Source organism: Aplidium turbinatum, chromosome 14 (assembly GCF_918807975.1).
Source record: "Aplidium turbinatum chromosome 14, kaAplTurb1.1, whole genome shotgun sequence".
In the NCBI taxonomy this organism is placed as follows: Eukaryota; Metazoa; Chordata; class Ascidiacea; order Aplousobranchia; family Polyclinidae; genus Aplidium; species Aplidium turbinatum.
Genome location: NC_137485.1, coordinates 15980891 through 16001523, shown reverse-complemented (window position 1 = coordinate 16001523; position 20633 = coordinate 15980891). Strand labels below are relative to the sequence as shown.

At 38.1% G+C, this 20633-nt stretch overlaps 1 protein-coding gene across 1 annotated transcript in view; it reads right to left on the bottom strand.

Annotated features, from left to right (window-relative positions):
• LOC145783114 (dynein axonemal heavy chain 1-like) overlaps positions 1 to 20633 on the bottom strand; it is a 95449-nt gene that overhangs the window by 10172 nt on the left and 64644 nt on the right. Inside the window, exons 55-70 of the mRNA XM_082594888.1 lie at positions 20035 to 20231; positions 19407 to 19526; positions 18801 to 18977; positions 16873 to 17034; positions 16302 to 16462; positions 12747 to 12904; positions 8111 to 8313; positions 7026 to 7247; positions 6101 to 6274; positions 5590 to 5750; positions 4381 to 4606; positions 3182 to 3377; positions 2696 to 2811; positions 2121 to 2273; positions 1408 to 1572; positions 917 to 1138 (exon numbers count right to left, since the gene is read on the bottom strand). Coding sequence (XP_082451014.1) covers positions 917 to 1138; positions 1408 to 1572; positions 2121 to 2273; positions 2696 to 2811; positions 3182 to 3377; positions 4381 to 4606; positions 5590 to 5750; positions 6101 to 6274; positions 7026 to 7247; positions 8111 to 8313; positions 12747 to 12904; positions 16302 to 16462; positions 16873 to 17034; positions 18801 to 18977; positions 19407 to 19526; positions 20035 to 20231 — 2813 coding nt within the window. The remainder of the gene's footprint in view (positions 1 to 916; positions 1139 to 1407; positions 1573 to 2120; positions 2274 to 2695; positions 2812 to 3181; positions 3378 to 4380; positions 4607 to 5589; positions 5751 to 6100; positions 6275 to 7025; positions 7248 to 8110; positions 8314 to 12746; positions 12905 to 16301; positions 16463 to 16872; positions 17035 to 18800; positions 18978 to 19406; positions 19527 to 20034; positions 20232 to 20633) is intronic.

Sequence of the window (20633 nt, the reverse complement as noted above, 5' to 3'; positions counted from 1 at the left end):
ACACATAAACACTTTGTATCGATAATACTTAGTACATTTTCGGCTTAAGCCCAAACAATCTTAGATGTCTTGAATTGTTTTATCCCTTTTTTTTGCTTCTTTACATTTAAGAAAAAGAAAGAAATTTATTCTGGCACTTTTATTAACGCTATCACACATTTTTGGGTTGCAATCTTGATCTCAAAAGAATGGCTTGAAAACTATCTGTGGGACACCAAAATAAATAATTTTGTTCTTGAGTCAACAATCCCGAACTGAGAACTTTCACAACACACAGCTTCGAATTCTTAATAAGCTACAAGTTTTTGTACATTTGAAACACATCACAAAATCATATGTCTCCATTCTTGTTTAGTATATTTTCCACTAGAATGAAATAAAATCTGTTAAGGTGTAATAAAAATTTCACTGAGCATCTTTTTAATATTTTACACTTGCGTTTAAACCACAACATAATGGTTTTAACCGATACTTCATTTATATTATCATTTAATTTTTACCAAAACGATGACCATAGAGTAAAAATAACTTATGGCTTGCAAAGTTGAGTAAAGCACTTTCAGGAACAGCTATTACTAGCCTAAGTGTCATCTAATAGCTGGAGCAGTTAATGACGCCAACATTACATGGTAATGTTCGAGTGGGATCAGCGAGCCGTCAACCTCAGTAACCCAACCAGAGTAGGCTAAGTGATTCAAATCTTCCACAACTGTGCAAAACTACTAAGCTTGAGCTTCCAGAAAGCATCCAAAGATTAAGACTCGCATAATCGATCATACAAAGGCAATGAAATTAAGGTGTTAATATTAAGGCGTTAAGGTTTAAGGTGTTAATATTAAAGCGTTAAAGTTTAAGGTGTTAATATTAAGGTGTTAAGGTGTTTAACAAGACGTATAGTATCATCAATGTGGCACACCTGTCCTTGCCCGAGTGAAATAGCGGACAGCTTCTTTGAGAATCTCATCTCTTCTGCAAATTTGTACAAATCCGCCGCAGGATCGGTTCCGGCGGAAAGGACAAAAATAAGCGGAGTTACAGGGGAAGATTCCTTGAAGACAACCGATAGATCGCTCGACTGTGGCTCGATAAAGTGCTGACCCATGTGACGTGCCACATAATCCTGCATGGCACTGGTGACCTGAAAAGTTTTCAGGAATTAAAGGTAAAGAAGCTACAGTAGCCTTTATCTTTAGAGAAACTTAGCCGTGCCGCTCATATGGTGTGTTCAGAGGTAGCCAATGTCTTGTTCTCTAACATATATTTATCTAATGTAAATTGTTTCATTTAGTGATTCCATAAATTTAGTAAGAGGAGGGGATTAGCCTCTTGACTTAGGCTACTGTCAGTTATGTTTGGATAGTATTTTATTTTTGGTAGCCTACGTTATTATAAATGTAGCCTACTGACCGTGTCTGCTCTTAAGCATCGAAGAACAATGATCTTTTGAAAATCATCGAGATAATCTTCCCAGGATCCTGGAAGAGGCTCCCGGTGAGGCTCAGCTGAGTCGAACATGTTCTTGAATCCTTCAAGATGAGATTCAAACTCAGGGACAAATTCCAAAAACTTGGGCTGAAATAGAAAAGTTTATTCTTAGATAATTTCTTTAAAACCGAGCGCAATAAAGTTTGTATTGAAGAATGGTTCACAATTTGTGAAAAACGAAAACTGCAGCGGCTAATTTCGGCTTTCTGGGTCTAATTGGTTATAACAGAAATCGCGTTTGTGCATCGAAATTTATTGTCTGTTTATTTAGCAAACTGTGGGAACTAAAAGAATAAAAAAACATCAAACGACAAGATGGAATAAATTTTGTTTCACGCATTCGATCAGTTATACCGTGCGTAAGTAACCTAATAGGCTATCTACTACCATGAACATAATGTGCAGAAGTGCACGCATTTCTGCTTTGTACAGTTGTACACTCCTGGCACTTTACTATGAACGATGACTACAGATTGAAAATCTCAAACTATCGGAGTCGGTTATTGTTTAGATTCTACCTGATATGAACGGCGATGCTGCAAACCTGAGGAACAGAATTTTTCCTGGACACTATTGGTCAATTTATTAACTGGCTTTTGATAATTTTGTTTATGTTTCTGTTCATGCCAACCAACCAAAGTCGAAAGCATCAGTACGTCTCCCCAAGATCTCTCTGAAATCCACGACGGTGAAGGATTAGGGAGACGATGCGATACAACAGTTCCTCCGGCGATTAGCCACCTCCACTCATCTGGGTCGATCTTTCCCTCGTGCATCTGGATGCGGACCTGAAATGTTAAAGATGACGTAATAGAGATGAGTTAAAAAAATAGATTTGATGTTGTGTTTGTCACGGATGAGGAAACCTATGAGAACAAGTTATGGAGGGAGGATGTAGCTGATATGAAACTGATGAAGAAGAAACCATTCGATCATGCGAGTCTGCTAACAATGGGAGCGAATAAAATGGCAACCCTATGAACTGGAGTTTACAGATTTACGTTTGAAAAAGTATCATTTTAATTGGGGCCATCATATTTCTCATTAGTTAGGAAAGACAAATTATAGCGAACGATCAAGCCCAAAAGTTTGCCGTAGAGCGAATTCGCATCAGCATCAAAAAATGAAATAGGTAAGCCTTTCCAAATAGAGTCAAAAACTCTATTTCTGGTTTATGGTGCTTAACAAATGTCAGTTTTTCATCACTCACGCAAAGTAGGAAAGCGAACATGAGCTTGTGGCGTTCAAAGAGCGATCTGCAGACATTGGAGTACAAGCTGAAGGTGTTGTAGTCATTGATGTTGTCGATCCGTTTATTGATCGTATCTAATGGTTGAAGAAAATCATTACAATGGTTATGTTTGCCCAGCCAGCAAAAGTTATCGTTTTTGCATCATTTCAACGTCGTATGACAACTATGGATTCATTTTAACATGTTTAACATGCTTTGGTGAACTTCAGAATATATTAATCAAATATATTCGACTTCACGTTGAAAAATTAACTGACAAAACAAAAAGACGTCTTCATTGATTAATTTTGTATTTTCTCGCTGAAGAGAAAGCTTTAAACGAGGCCTTATACAAGGCAGTGTGTTACAGCATTTCTAAAATTACAGATCTTGTCTTTAAACAGTCCAAATACTGGACAGAGTATTTGAATAAAAAGTTAATCAAAAGCAGCAAAAGTCAAACACCTGCGCGTTCCGCATTGGCGATGCTGTTGAGGAAAATACCAACAAACCACTCCAGAGAATATTGGTACATGGGGTCGATGTTGGCTAGGTCTGAGACGCAGAAGAAAAGTATCTGGGTCCTCACAGCTACGGGAATGTATTGCGATCTCGTGACGTCAATGTCCTTCTCCGTCTGCTCGGCTATCACCACCTTGGACTGCGAGAAGACGTTTGTGGCATGAAAAAAAAGATTTTGTTTTCGTATCGATTGGGTGACAAGGTCAACCACTAATTTAACAAAATGGAAATAATAGACTTATGTCATCACATTACTACAGATTATTATTTTTAGATCATCTCGTCAACTGTATAATCTAATAATAACAATGGTAGGCCTATGTGTCGTTCTACAATTGTCGAGGTCTTTTAGCGACAGGGCTCAATTCAAATTTTGCAACATATTCATGACGTCACCACATTGTTACCCGACTTATCCACATTGCGTTATGTAAAAAAGAACGTAATCGCTAACGTTTTTGTCATCTTTCGGCATGGTTCAACCTGGAATCGAACTCAGGCCTACCAACACTGGAACCGAATGCAATAACCACTCGTCCGCAAAGTCGGTAACTGCAAAATCTGAGATGTTCCAAGCTGGACTCGTGGTCTACGTAGCATGGATGACCAAGTAACACAATGGCTACTTAACATCTGGTTGGTTTTGAATCTTTGTCCTCGGACTGACAAAGCCTTGATAGGTTATTCCTGGTAGTTTCGCATACTTGGAGGCTTTTAACGTAGGGCCGGTTATCGAGATTGACCGAGTGAAATTTTACGATGGTGGTTGAAGTTTTGTTGCCGGGAAATTATTCTATCCACTCGGTACCACTGAATAGAGCAGTCCTGAAATGCGTTGCTCAAGCACACACTCCGAAAGCCGAACCAGTGCCGCGCAATCTTGAGTTGAGCACTTAAACACTGAGTTAACCGGACGGGGGACATTTAGTTCAGCGGGTCTACGCCACTGTTTCAGAGTGATAAACTGAAGAGTCTGAAGTCTGGAACAAGACTTCTGAAGATACTTGAGAAGCGGAAAGCAGACTATGATTGCCCTCTGAGTTAATTTAGTGGACAAAATAACTACCCTTAGCTATTAATAATTGAAATAGTATTGTTACGCATTATCTTAATTCATCTCTCTTAATGGCAGCTACAGTTACCTTGATTTCCTGAGCTTTCAATTTCGACTGTTCCAAGACCTCGATGAGTTCAACATTATCGACCGGATTTCCTTCACTCGTGCTCAGCCGAGATAGAATTTGATCTTCGATGTCTTTCAGTTCCTGCCTCATCTTAGCGTTGGTGATAATCAATTGATTTTTCGCATCTTCCAAATCCGGTCTCTCTTCCGCCACCGCCCGACCAAGGAGCTGGTCTTGTAGTCCACTAAAAACAAAGATAAAAAACCGTTTGCGAACCAAAATAGGCTAATATCGAAACTGTCTGATTCGTTTCAAATTATTTGGTAGGATTGTTTGAAACACCAATCTTCCGAAATATTTTGTTTCAGTAGAAATAGCACTGAAAATTTGGTACCCGGTCAATTGGTCGAAAGACATTTGGTCGACAGTCATTTGGTCGACAGACATTTGGTCGACAGGACGTTTGGTCGACAGACAATTGGTCGACAAGACATTTGGTCGACAGGACATTTGGTCGACAGACATTTGGTCGACAGGACATTTGGTCGACAGACATTTGGTCGACAGGACGTTTGGTCGACAGACATTTGGTCGACAGGACATTTGGTCGACAAGACATTTGGTCGACAAGACATTTGGTCGAAAGAACGATTCATTTTAGGGTTAACTAACCCTAACCTAATCCTAACCCTAACCCTAACCTTAACCCTAACCTAACCCTAACTCTAACCCAAATGTCCTGTCGACCAAATGTCTTGTCGACCAAATGTCTTGTCGACCAAATGTCTGTCGACCAAATGTCTTGTCGACCAAATGTCTGTCGACCAAATGTCTTGTCGACCAAATGTCTTGTCGACCAAATGTCCTGTCGACCAAATGTCTGTCGACCAATTGTCTGTCGACCAAACGTCCTGTCGACCAAATGTCTGTCGACCAATTGACTGTCGACCAAATGTCTTTCGACCAATCGACCGGCCACCGAAAATTTGAGGCAAGTAAATTCTCGCAGACGGCATAGCCTAATTTGTAAAAAAATCGACTTTTTACACTGTTTCTGCAAAACTGTAAATATGCTACACAAAAAAGTTTTTTACCGCAGATGCATATTTACAAATCAAAGTTAAGAATATGCTTGTATAGCGTATGTCAATGTCTTCGCAATAAAATCTCACGAAATTCACATGAAAAATTGACTAAAAGTCAAAACATATTTCTACACATATGGACCTAGGTGCCAAAGTAAAGTTAACCACGGTAACTTTAACGGAAACCTCCGGAGTATAATGCGGGTTGGGTAGCTTTGTGGTGATGTAGAGTTTAAAGTCATCGTGGTAGGGAATGACGGCGTCGCCCAGTTTGATCACCGTGCCACCTTGCTGCTTAAAAGTCTGTGAAAAGATTTTGATCAAAAACAATCTAATTCAATGTATTTAAGATCTTAAAAGAAAGTAATCGTCAAACCGCGCACAAACGGTAGGATGACTCTTGTAGCTCATGAACTTAATACTTTGTCTTATGAGCAAAAAATTGAGTTCAATTTAGGAATTAGAGTTTCTTAAGGTCATCAGTTGCGCTGCTAGAAAAAACAACAACAAAAAAACAACATTTTCTGGGCATCGGTATTAGAAGTTGCAGCTTGAAATTTTTTACTTAAGCAAAAAAGCCGCATTTCAACGATGAAAAAAGCTTTCTCAGAACAACTATGAAATATTTCGTCATCTATTCGACCGGTTCAAACCTGCTTAAGCAAGATCGGTTCAATGGCGGGATCCAATTCTTCGAGGACATTTTCCAATAGCATTGGTTTGCCGAATCGTACAGCGTTTTCCAAGCTCCGAAGAAAATCTTTGTCAGTCAACTTGATGACGTCTAGACCATGATCTTTCTCCATATGTTTGACCCATTTATTAGCCTACAAAAATTTGTTTAACATCAGCCTCAGTATCTTTTATGAACAAAATAAACCGAAATTTGAAGATTACTTTTGCGTAACCTTAAAGTATCACATGACACGACGTATGACACTCGTACGTAACAATGTAGGGGGCTATAGTTACGTTTAAACGTAAAAACGTAAATACGTTGCGCGTTTGAGTAAATTTCATTCGTATAAACGCATAGGCCTATGTTGCAAAAGTGTACAGAAGACGGATTTTTGAAGAATTTAGAAACCGAAGTCTTGGTTTTAGGCAGGAGTCGGAATGGAGCCGGAGTTTGAAATTCTTGGCAAAAACAGGAGCCGTATTGGAGCCAGAGTCTGATTTTTTTGCCAGTTGATACACAATTAGCCTACAAATATTTGCGCTGTACTTGGCGCAGTTTTTATTTTTGTGCACCGTACTTCTATGGTTTATTTGCTAAGCAGTAATTTTTTCATTTAAAAACATGCTTTCTTTGCATGGCAGGAGATAGGGAAGTTATAAGTGCTATACGTAGTAGCCTAGGCTAAAAAATCTGAAGTGCTGTTCATGTTTTGCGTTTGAAGTCGGATTGGAGTTTGAAGTCAATATTCTACAAATATTTAAAGCAGAAGTGGATTTGGAGTCGCATACTTCGGAGTCGGAGGGGAGCAGGAGTCCAGAAAACCTGATACCTTACACCTCTGCTACATTTTTACTTTTCCATAAATGCCGCGTAACTACAGCGCTCATTGTAGATCTAACCTGTCCTTGAGGGTCGATGAACAACGGCCATCTCCGGGAGTAGAGAACGATTATACCATTCTCAACACTCAAGTTATCTCTCGGTAGTCCAAAGATCTGCCAATTTCTGATCTTCACCGGATCACCAAGAGTCGCCACCAGAGTGGGATGTTCAGTTCTTGGAACTTGGCAATCATCCAAGTGGGACTTCCATTCCGAGAGCAAAACCGATCTGTACTCCCCCTGTTGAACAAAAAGTATTTGTAGGAAGGAAAGAGATTTTTAATAAATTGAAAAGTTGTGTAAATATTTATTTATTCCAGTTTTTATCGAGTCTAGCTCAGGGACGCAGCCACGGGTGAGGGCTTGGGGACAATTTCCCTCTCCAAATTTTTCTTTCTAGCCACGTCACTGGTCCAGACTCTACCTAAAGCGAAGGATTGCCTTTCAGTTGAACCGTTGTAGTTCGGTTGTATACAGGCAGCAGATAGTTCTGTAAACTTCCTTTCTCCCACCAATCTGGTCAACCACCAATAAACACTCACTCGCTAGAGTTTGAAAAAGCCAGTTGCAATGACAAGTTCACGATGCAGTTTGCGAAGTCATTTTAGACAAGGACAGTCTTGACATATTTTTGAATTCTGCAGTTCATTGATTATAAGAATCTTTCGTCGGTTTGAAAAAGCTTTGTGGAAAGCTTAAGCTGGGCAGTTTCGCACAAGGTACTTGATTAGGCTTTGGGCCATTAGCACATGCCGGTCACCGAGATTAGGTCTACAGACAACATTTTTTGACTGTATCTTAATCCTTGTATTTAGTAAATCACCCTCTCTCGACCACGCTTTAACGTTCGCGTTTTGTGGCTTCTATCTTTTTCCAGGCCCCTGCTGCCATGTTATGGCAAGTGATGCTGTTTTTTGCTGTGATGGTTGGAAATAAAAAAGCACGAATGAATGACAGAGCAGAGTTTTCTTGTTGAAATGTTGTTCAGTGAATTATTTCATTTACTAGAAGTGCCACCGCGAACTGTCCTTGAAGGTACCTTGCTCAAGCGCCAATCCCTCAAGCGCCAATCCCAATCTTCTTTCACAGAAATCTTTACTTACCGTAAACGCCCCAAGATACGCCACAAAGCCAGCCGAGATCATGACGTCACCGATGACGTTGGCGATCAGGTGATCCAGTGACATCACGGTTTCCTGCCAACGGATTTTTTCGTCAGCCAGCCCGGTGATGAGCTTGTGGGCGCGCACCAGCCTCTCCTCACACAACTTGCACTTGTTTTCCAAGTCTTCTCTCCTTGTCACACCTGCAGAAAGAAAACATTGGGAAATTTAAATTTAACTCAATGTCTGCTAATGGCAAAAACAACCTAAAACAATTGATTGAGTTTCGCTTTTAGCAGCATGATCGTTGCTTACTTCACAATATAGATTTTAACGACCTGTTTTAGCCTGATGCTGCGAGTTCGCTATGGCATGGCCCACTGCAGATAAGGCCAGATTTGTCACATTTTGAAGGATTTAATTAACAGGCTGACTCAAATTGTCTTAAACATTGCAGTTTCTACAACTAAAGTTCTTTCAGAAAATATTGTAAGAGGGTAACAAACATTTCCTTTATTAGTAATAAGTATTTAAAGCTTTGTACGATATCGTGAGCTTTCTTTGAGTTGATTGATAGTTATTAATCTTCATAAATGCCGACTGTAATACGAAATTAAACCTCTATCAGAAGTAGTTTTCTCCAAACCATCAACATTAACGTAAACGGAGAAAATAAACATTTTCTACAATTCAGTAGATTGTTTCTGATCTTTACTCAATGCACATTATAAAAAAATACGTCTTGGCAGAGCCATTGAGTGCATAATTGGGCCCGGTACCAAGCCAAACTCCGGGTCCCCTCAAAGTTTCAATTGGCAATGCACAAATAAATATACGTACGACCTGAATTTCTCTTTCACAAGTTTCCTTTTTCTGCATAATTAGTGCAAACTATTATTTATCACATAGGTCCTCACAACAAGTACGGTGTGTGGAAAAAATAACATACATAAAATAATAACCGTTTTAAATACGTTTGCCTGCAGAAATGACAAACTTTAGAAAAGATCCTGAATACTTGGTGCAAAATAACATACGTCTTTTTTTAGCATACACACAACACGACTACAAAAATAATTGCCAATGCAGCAGCCAAAAGAAAGACCATGAAATTGTAATGATAAATGTTTATCAGGGGTGTAGTCAGGGGGGCGAGCAAAGGGAGCAATTGCCTCCCCTCGAAATATTTTAAAGTAACATTTCACACTCTATTACAGGATCATTTGACAAAGTTTTACTATCAATTTTGGCTGAAAGAATGGCAATTTTAAGATATATTTTTAAAAAAATTCTGGGGGAGGACCCTAGTGAGTGCTCCACCTTCGATGAATCTCGTTGCCACTCCAGGCTCACTCACATATGAAAAAACACTTATTTGCCACCCCTGAAATTTTGTGCTGGCTGCACCCCTGATATTATATTTAATAGCCTACGTAAAATTTCAAGATTTATATTTGATCTTGCTTCACACCATCACATACACCAAAGGGATGAGAATTATGGTATCGCTACTTTACAATCATACATTGTTTTGCATAAAAATACAAGAATTGTACAAATATCATCGGATCATTGAACAAGCTTTGAAAACTTTACTTGGTCAAATTCATTTGAACAGTCTAAACATATAGTACATACAGTAAATAAGTGTAGGCAATGGGTTTAGCAAAATGCAAGATAGTTAACCTATTGATTTAAAAAAATACACTTACAGAAGTTGAAGCCAAACTGATTGTCAGTCATACATAAAAAGACTCTATTTATGACAAACAAAATCCTTAAAAATTGTTGAATGTCATGTTGGCAAATGTGTTTGGTATCACAATAACTACTGTTGTCTTTGTTGCTTTTCACAGCACGTACAATTTCAGAATACATGCAATAATTAGGTGCAGGTTGATTGTCCAAGATACATTGAAGAAATGACTAGAAAAAGGTAACATACAAAAATCATAAGACAATTAACACTCTCAGTTGTGGTACCCAGCTGATTAATTAATACCAATTTTTTAACACATTGTTTTGAACATATCTACAACGCAAAGGTACAAAAACCAACAAAAGTATAATAATCATCACGTTCCTATCTTGTAGGAGGGTTTGGATACAATGCATCATTGTTCATCACGAAGAGCACTTCTTAGTCTTACAGCATTTTTATAACAAAAGTAGAGCACTCCTAATGCAGTAAGCTACATACTCACCAAGGCACTGAGGTTTAACACCAAGGTCTACTGAAATCTGTACATGCCAACAATACCAGCTCCACCAGTCACTCTGACTTCATCAACGGATAACGAGAGAGGTGAACAGGTGGTAGACAAAAACTTTCTAATTACTTTTATGTTCATACATGTCACTTAAATACTTTTGTAGTAAGTATTAATTCTTTCAACTTTGTCTTGTTTTGAAGTTGTTCTTGAACTCCTTTGTTTTTGCTTCTTGTTTTTATATGTGGCAAAGCTTCTTTATTAATGAAGTAAAACCTGGTCAAATGCTGAGTCATTTTCAAACCACTGATATTTTATTAAGAAATTGGAATGCCTTTCTACCACCAGAAAGTGGTCCATCACCATGAATATGCTTAAAAGCAACTTCATTCCTTTGTTCAACATCACACAACTGAACTTTCCCTTCTATTTTCCTGTTCTTTTTTTGATGAATGAACTTTCCACGGAAGGACACAATCATTTAAATACAAAATTATAACTTTCAAAAATGTTTGTAATGGCCCTGATTAACTGTAACAGCAAAAATTCTGCATCTAAATGGTGATTGCTATGAACTACGAATAAAATTAGATAAAAGTCTTCGCTAAGCACCTTGTTATAACGAGGATTTTTAAAAGTACCCCACTTTTGAGACGATGTTTCAGCCTAACACTTACCAGCAAAAAATAAACTTGTTGCTTCAGGATGTTCACAAACGAGTTTAATTAAAAAAGCGATGGCATTTAAAAAAGTTTTTTCTAGTAGACTCACTTTTTAACATATCCATCATGTATTTTTGTTTTTAAAAACACAGCTCCTAAATGTCAAAAAGCTGTTTATGGTAAATATAACACAGTGGTACTTTGTTGGCTATTGTTGCCGCAAAAGTGTTTTAACTTGTAAAAACATTAATGATTTTGTTAGATTTGTTTCAATGTTAATATTATGTTAAGACTAACTTGATTGAGCAGTCTTTGACCCATTGCAGATTTAAAAGCATTTCTAACTCCTTCAATCCTATTTATTTCCAGTAGATTTAGTCTAAGTCTAAATTACCATAGTCCAAGTCTAAATTACCATGTTGTACCGGTATATCGTGATTTCGGGTATTGAACCATTTTCAGTACAACTCCATAACCAGCACGTTAAAATTTACAGCAGTTCAGTTTACAAAAAGGCTAAATAAAAATGACTGTGGCTATCATTCCCATACAAGGGTTGCCAGAGATGGAATTCTGCCCAATTTTGAGAAAATACTGTAGCCTACGTTAAATTGCCCACTCCATTTTTTTTTTATAAAGTGTAGCACACTGCAAAAACTTAATCCAAATACAGTCAAGTTACTACAATTTTTCATGCATATTACAAAGTATTTGACTTGCAATAACTTGAAAAGATCCAGTGTCTAAATATACCGTACTTGGAGCAAAACTAAAGTTCTTAATTTTTTATTATTACAGTGCAGTGTTAAACACTTGTCATGCAGCCACTTAAAAAATGTGGGCATAAAAAGATCTGGGGGCTTGATTTAATTCTTTCAATTGTGATCACTTTCACAAAAGCATGGCTAATAAAACCTACTGAGAGACAAATGTCATTTTGAATAAACCATGCCATAATAGCAACCACAAAAATGACTGCAATGATGAATGATGAGTTTTTTCATGATGAAATCAGCACCTGTCAGTTAGGCAATTAGGCATACTTTAAAGCTTGGAAAAACTTAAATGGTATAGTTTTTGCATAGGCAAAATAAAACATTCATACTTGTTTGACATATCATTGGGCTATGTTAGCTAAAGCAGTAAACACTAGACAAGGCACTCTAACAGCTGCAAGGTATTACGGCATCTGTTAAACATACCCAAAGATTAAATTGGTGAATGCCTAACCTATTCTGGTATACCTATGCCTGTTGAACTGCCCAGATACTTTTCAGTTTTAACTATCAACTAAGCAGCTTCAAAAAGAAAACAGACCCATCACCAGTGGTTTGAACTGCTGGACTTGGCTGGGTTGCATTGATCAAAAGTCACACCAAATAGCCAGTTGAGTATGTGGGAGTGGCAAATACATCATGTTTAGTTAACTCTAGTTAAAATAACAATAACACACGAACTTTTTATCAATCAACTGCTTTTAACTTTTCTTTAGCAATCGCTATCTTTTCGAGTATCCTGCCACATTTTGCCAGCAACTCAGACTGTTAATGTTTCAATGAAAAATGTGACAAATCAGGCCAGACTCTAGAGGGGGCCATGGCTATGGTAATAGCGAATCGCACTAGCTGTCGGAACACAGTTCCCTAGTCATGTGCTATGATGAAACAAATAAATCAAAAAGGGTTTCCAAGAACGTATTATTTTGTCACAACAAAACTATCGTAAGCAAATAACAAGACTCACAAACACTTACAGCAGACTTACATTGTGTATATTTATCTTGCAATGTCGCTATGCCCTGCTCCACTTCTTCAAGCTTTCCTTTAGCCTCGTCCAGGATAGCCTGAGTGCTCGCCAGTTCAGACTGGGCTTGTAATAGCGCCGCGCGTTTCGGGGCCACTCCTTTGGCAACGTAATGGTATCTATAAAGATATACACAAAAAATAATTCTTCTTGTTTTCATGGAAGTTTCTATGGAAGTGAAAGTTGGACCTACAACAAAGAAATTCACAAAACAATTAATGTTTTTCAACTTTGGTGTCACAGAAGAATATTAAAAATATCATATAAAAAACACATTGCAAACGAAGCAATTAGAAAAATAATTGTAAGGCAAGATAGACTGGCAAACGATTTAGTAAAACAAAAGATGAAACTCGCGGAACATATTTTGAGAGGGTCGGCAGGACAGCTACATCAATTGGTTATTGAAGGTATGGTGAAAGGAAAGAGGTGCACAAGAAGAAGGAGACGAAATTGGGGAGCTAATGTAAAACAATGGGCTGACTTGTCAAGCATCGGAGAAGCAAAAAGAGTGGCAGTAGAACATGATGTGTGAAAAAAATTGACAGCCAATCGTCGGCTCGGTGACGACACAAGATAACGATGATCCTCGAACTAAGAAAATATTTTCCTGGCAGTTTCCTTAACACGAATACTTGCGGCAGGTCACAAGCTATGGGAAGCTGAGAGCTTGATATTCCAGAGGTAGCTTAAACGCAATGCGCAAAGTGGAAGCAGATGCCTCAATAACTGTGCAGTGTGCACTGTGCTGTGCAGTCTTTCGCTGTTCTTCCAGTTGTTTATTGTGTTGTGCCTGCACTTCACAGGCCCGTAAGTGGGGGGGGGGGGGGGGGGCGCAGGGGGGGCGAAGCCCCCCCTGCAATAATGTTGGCCCCCCTGAAAAAAGTGATGTTAATTAGCTCTGTTCGCTAACTTTTCAGTTTTATACCCAATTTTCTTGTGTTGTTTAATTGTAAACATAGTGTGTTTAATGTTGTGTTAGAGTTAGACAAACTCGAGATTTATTGCTGGTAAGATCCAGAGTAGGTTATACCAGTTTACAACTGAGCTAAGCAGTGTGATAGCCGATCAGTCTCCAGAATGCTGTGCAGTTGACTGCCACTAAGCGTTATTAAAGTACCGGACAATCACCTTGACATTTGCGTTCTAGGTATGCTTCTATGCATGCAGTTTGAAACTTAGGTTGGCAGACAATTCACGGTTTTACTCATCTGTTAGTGCCCTTTAAAGAAAAAATAAAAACTTCTTGGACCGTGAATCGCTCTTTCCTATCCACTATATACGAAACTGAAGATAGATAACTTATTCCACCAGAGGCGGCATTGCAAGTCGCAAAACAGTTCCTATATGACCATGTGGAAGTTGCAGAAGACCAGGATTCCAATATAATACCGTACTGAAACTCTGAAAGAACTGTATAATCAACATTCAACAACTGGCATTCTTGAATGTATATAAGCTATTGTGGCATCATTCGGGTCCAGTAGTGCGGTTTGTGAGAGTGGTTTTTCGGTCTTATCTCGGATAGACAAGCCTAAAGGCAGGTCTATGTTCCAAGCGAACTTATTGGTTCTATTGGGGTTTGAAAAGGAAATGACCCAGAAAATAGCCCGGGACTTTTTTGTTGATAGATTCAGTGGTCCATCCACGCCTTCTGTTAAGGTATGCGTAGGACCTAGTCCTAACAACCCATCTACGGCGAGGATACATTTCACTAATGGTGTGAATTAGCTTCTCAGTATTATCATTACGGGATTGATCAGTTGATCTTGAAGAGATGATTGTTGATTCTGCACTAGAAAATCATGAGCTGCATTGTAGGCAACGATTATTTACAAAACGATGAGTGACAGGTGCAGCGGCTGCAGCCCTATTTGATCATAGTTGAACGCCTATTTTCTATATATTGGCCAAGTATATTTTGTGTGATTTATGCAGCGCATTAGAGGAAAATGTAAATGAACTAAAACGAGCTCAAAGTTCATGAAAAGCAATGGATTAAATAACAAAAGAATCAACTACAAAATCATACATTTATATGCCAATTTTTAACCATTTTTATCACTATTGATGGTCGGATGTTTTAAAAATGATTTTGCTTCTCAATTTCCATGCTGTCGTCATTAGGCCTATGACTGTTTAAGCTGCAGCATGTAATTCACTCTATATTATAATACCAGTTCACGCTGCTGTTTCTATGCTAATGTAAACGCTGTAATACGATTAACGTTTTTGCGTAAATATACCCACATTGTGTACAAATGTTGTTTTAGTACATGAAGGCAAAAGTTGGGCCCCCTCTAGGATACTTATTGATCCCCCTAGTGCTCCAAGCTAGTTACGGGCCTGGCACTTCACATTGTAATACTACAAGACAAGTTATTACAATGTTAAAATACATTGATTACTACTATTATTAATGTGAAAAATACAGAAACTTGAGATAAAAACATAGGGAAAACTAGTATAATTTGAACCCATAACAGAAAAACGGCAATAACTCTATAAAATGAATGTCAATTTTCTTTAATGCAGGTACCACTACAGCATTATGTAGCATATTTACCAAGTGTCGTTCAAAAGTTATCAAAAACAAATGAAATAATAACATGACAACAAATTGAAAAAGTGGTCTAAATAACACAATTTTGAGTATAATTTGGACCAGGGGTTTGTTATTTGGACCACAGACATTGCCAAAAAAAACTTTTCAAAATTTTGTTTTTTTTCTATAAAAGTAAATTGTTCTTCATGTAGTCTACACCAGCTTTATCACTGATGAAGCAATACTTTGAGTGCAATTTTAAAACACCTGATTAAAACATAATATACAAAAAGCAACCTTTGGTGCAGGCCAAAAAACTAGTCCAAATTACATATTGCTGTTTAGTCCAAATTACAGACTCCTACTGTGGCATCTAACAATATTGATTATTTCTTTAACTATGCAACTAGAAGATTTATATCTGCTGCACTTCAATCTTAGTCAGTAAGCAGTGTACCAGCACAATATGAGACTTTATTGATTGAAGCTCTTCCATACAGCATCTCAAACCATCACTAGATCAATTTGAAAAGTAGCACAAATTCGAACAGCTATCACGTTTCTAAATCAAATGGACCGAGATTTTAGTGATGTGGATTATTTCAACTTGTTCACAAACCATAATCAAAGACGTTTTTATAATATAGATAGAGGTGTTTGTCTATATTACACAATGGTCAAAATAAGACTACTTTCCCCAGACTTTGTACGCTCAAAATATGCTTTTATGTAGTGGCCAGGTTTACGGTATGTAAGTGGCTGCAGATTTACTGTAGATTTAAGTGGGTAAGTAAAGAAGCCACAAGCATGTTATTAACAGTTTTGGCGAAAAAAAATTGATAAGAAACAAATCTTGATACTTTGGTGCGGTGTCGAACCAACACCCTTTCAAGCATCGTGCAAGAGTTCTTATCACTTGGTTATGCCGCCGACAAAATACATTAACAGACCTACGCACAGGCTATACGTACTTGTGCATTGCCCTGACCCATTGGCATATTGAAGTGCATGCTTTGGATACTTTAGCAATCGCAGCAGGCATGAAGTCGTCGCTATCGATGAAAGGCTGTATCTTTGTGATGGCCGAATCGGATATGTTGTCTTTGTCGTATTTGAAAAGAGATTCTAGAAACTTAGAGAAAAAACATAAAAAAAATTAGTCAAGACTTTTCTGAGAGAAAAAAGGCTGAAACTTTAATGATTTTTTCTGCACTTAAAGTCTTTTTGTGGCAACAGTGGCATACAAGCAAATCAGTAGCTTAGTAAAAATTCCCAACCAAAATGTTTGGTGACGCAGCTGTGACAGGCTGTCGCAAATATTCCGTCTTTATCAGTTAAATAAATCAAAAATCATTCAAATCAAATCTACAGCTCAACACGGACAACAATCAATAAGAATAGGCCGTATTTTATTTGAGGACATTCAAATGTTTAAAAGGTTATTGCACCAATGACTATAGTCTGTTGCTATACAGCCACAAAGTGAAGAGTTTTGAACAAAACGTCTTCATGTCAGTGTTAAAACAATCCAACTACTTTCACCTTCGTGGGATCTTGGAGAAGAGCTTTTCCAGCATCCCAGTAGTCATCTAATTTTGTCCCCAATTTTTCTCCAGCCACCTTCTTGGGCTTCACTCCCTGCATGATGCAGACCGCCTCCATCACCATCCTCACGCCAGCAGGAGGACGCATCATCGTTCTAACCTGGAGGAGGAGAAGGCATATTGCAAAAAGAAACAACATAGAACATGATAGGATTCCCACAAACCTCTAGAGTATACCACTACACACTTCATTCATGTCTACTTGAGGATAAATACTAAAGTTAAATTGAAGAGGTGAGAATGATAAGTACATAAGTCACAATTTGGCCAACACTGAGTTATCGCTTATTTTGAACTTCCTTATTTTGGACTTCCTTTGCAGTCCAAACTCACCTACCAAAATTTCTTAACTGACAGTTGTGCATTTTTTAAAATAGGAATTTTTTACGATAAAAGTGCTTAGCCTAATTCCTTTAACAGCCAATCAGATGGCTGGTTAACCTCACGTAACATCCAATGCCGGCTTGTATCAGTGTTGCCAGATAAATAATTATGTCTCTAAACTGGGACAACTTCAAGGTTGTTGTGGAAAAAAACGTGATCAAGAAAACTTTGAAATACCGTCAAGAAATTATGCTAGTCATTTTATTATCATTTCTTGTTTTGTCACGCCACCGATTTTGCAGTAACTGAGATAGCCTAGTTGCAAAGAAGCGAGTGTTCTTCCTAACTATCAGCACAAGGCTGAGCACTCACTAACACAGCATAAGATTATGAACAGACAAAGATAGCCTAACTTTTGCAGCAAGCTAGGCTCATAGATTTGCGCTCTTATCATTGTATACTTGCTTGCTAAAGTTTAAGCTCATGGATTTGAGCTCAGTTTATTCAATACTCACTGCAGCATACACTATGCAACAGTGTTCAGCAAAAGAAGTGTTGCCGAGTGTTTTTTAAATTTATATACCACAGCAAAAAAAACACATCTTCAACACAACTAATAGTATCTCCACTGCAAGTGGTAGCTATATGACACTACTGTAATTGTTACCAAAAATCATGTAAATGTAAAAATCATGTAAATCATGCAAAGGAATAGCCTACACGTTTTTGTTCTGAAAAAGTTACACGCAAAAAAAGTACTTAAGTCCAAATCGTTTTTGTTAAATTTCTTAAAAACAGCACTAAGCCAGAGATGGATACTATGCAGTATGCATGCTTATTTATTGCTTAATCGTCATTAGACAACACACTGAAATATGCAACAAAAAGCAAAAATTGCTTCTCCTGTGGATTTCAGGAAACGTAACAAAAATTCAAATGCCGATGTCTAAAAACCGACATTATGTGTCTTAAGTACTTTTCGTTCCCATCTCTTCAATTAAAACTACAGTGTGGATGTTGTATGTACCCTACGAGTACATAGTCTAATACTCAATAGTTGAGTGTTTCCCAGTGGGAAAATAAACTCATCAAACTTATTTGAGAAACAAAGAAGACTAGACTGGTCATATTAGCCGGTACTCTTAGCATTCTAAATCCTTTCAAGCAATAACTCATCATATCCATAGCCAGCTAGTCAAGTCCTATCTGATACACCTTAATCTACTGGTAAAAGTGGGTGGCGTAAGTAAGGGGAGCAGCTGACTCGAAGACTATATGCCACTTCGCTGCTTCCTGTCGTCTGTTGTATCGCAGCTGTGATCGCAGGGCACTGTATGTTATCGCAATGGGCGCAAATAAAAGCATGATTATTATTATTATTATTAGCGCCTTTTCGATCCAACTATGTCAAGCGTTATGCAAAAACGAACACAATCAGTACCGTTTTTAAAGTCATCGGTTTGACCCAACCTGGAATCGATCTCAGATCTACTAGCACCAGAGCCGAAGGCGCAACCACTCAAATGTACCCAAAATTCTTACTTCTGTTACATCGGTTTTGTTGAGAGTTTTCAAACTTGCAAGCGCCGCTTCCAATGCGGGCAGAGCCTCATCGAGATCTCGTTGAGCATCGGCGGCAATCGCGCCCGCTCTTTCCGCATGAACCGACGCTTCAAACTCCTGCTTCTGCACAACGACCTGAGTGTCTTTTGCCACAACCTGTTGAAAGATAATAAATGGAAGCAGAGACTAGCTATATGTACGTAGGCTTAGATATAAAAAACCTTTATGGCATCCTTGATATTAACTATTCTAACTATATCAGTCTTAACTGCCGCAATGGAGTTCATGGTTAGTTTATGCAAATAAGAGATGTAATACCTGGCAAAAATTTTATGTTTCTCACTTCTATTCGTAGTTTGCAATGCTTACTGCATTGTGGCACAATAACTTACATGAGAAAAAAAAGACAAATAAAATGTTTTCTGCTTTGCCACAACGTGCAGTGTGTTCGTTGAAGCTTTGGACATCTGCGCGGTATTGATCGTGCTCATGAGGCGGAAGCAATTGTATGCCGCTTCCATCCATAGTTTAGTCAACTGCCGTAGTACATCTAGATAGAATATCGTCTTTTTGTAAATAACTCACTGTGTCCTTTGCTATTTGCTCCATGGTGGCAACAGTCTCCATGGTGGCTTCCTCCAGTTGAGGACCCATAACTTCCAATTCCTCTTGCATCCTGGACACATCATCTGCCGTTTTCAGAAGCTGCAAAGATGAAGAAAGAACTTGACTGCTGGATACATACTCCGATATTTAGCTCAAAACAATCTATAACATTATAATGTTAACATTCATTTGGTATATCACCTAGTTTGCTATTTGCTACTGTGCTTCTGTTTTAATAAAACACAACCACTTTCAAATTTGAAAAATTATTATCTATCCTGAGATGTGCAGCAAAAACAGAAACAACAACAGTGAAACTGTTTGTGAGAATACGAGTTAAGTGAGAAGTTTTCGGACCCGTCTTACGACTCCTTGCAATATAGCACAAATATTAAATGAAGGAAAGTGACAGAAATTCCCACCATACAGCAAAGAAATCTTGCATATTCATTTTTGAGCTAGTTCTATATCCTATTACGCTAAAAAGCGATTTTGATCTTAGCGTTTAATTCCAATTAGTTAGTTCTATCTTATTAGGCTAAAAATTATTTTGGTTTTTACGTCTGATTCCAGTCAAGTTGATACTAGAGCGAATCATTTTCCTTACCTTGTCCAGACCAATCTTCATCCGGTCTCGATTGTGCGTCAACTCGTGAATTTTCATCCCGATTAAATTGCTGAAAATGCCCAAGACTTCCAAAAATGACGTCGGCGTGACGTAATTGTGACGCGACAATTCCAGTAAGAAGCGGTGTGACTGTTTGGAAACAGACTGGTGAAAGGTGACGCACATGGTGATCATGCCTGAGAGAACAAGATGCATTTTTCACCAGGATTTCCCAACTTACTAAGTTCTATTGTAGCCGATTAAGTTAGACATGCATGACAGTGGTCCATGACTTCCAGGCAGGGCCGGATTTAGACCATGAGAGGCCCTAGGCTATTCCATTTGTGAGACCCCTCCATATTTTTGAGCTCAGAATTTCTCTCTAAATAACATCCCATGTCATTGCTTAATGTTAAAAATATGAGTGCATTAAACCCTTCGTTCTTTTCATTTTCCACATTCATGGGTGCAAATTTTTAATTAAAAGAATAAAAATTTAGTTAAGGCAGTTTTGCTTTTAATTTCTTTGATCAAACAACCGTTACAATAATTGTAAAGTTTTTTTTACGAGGACATAAGAAATAGTTACAGCCATCAAA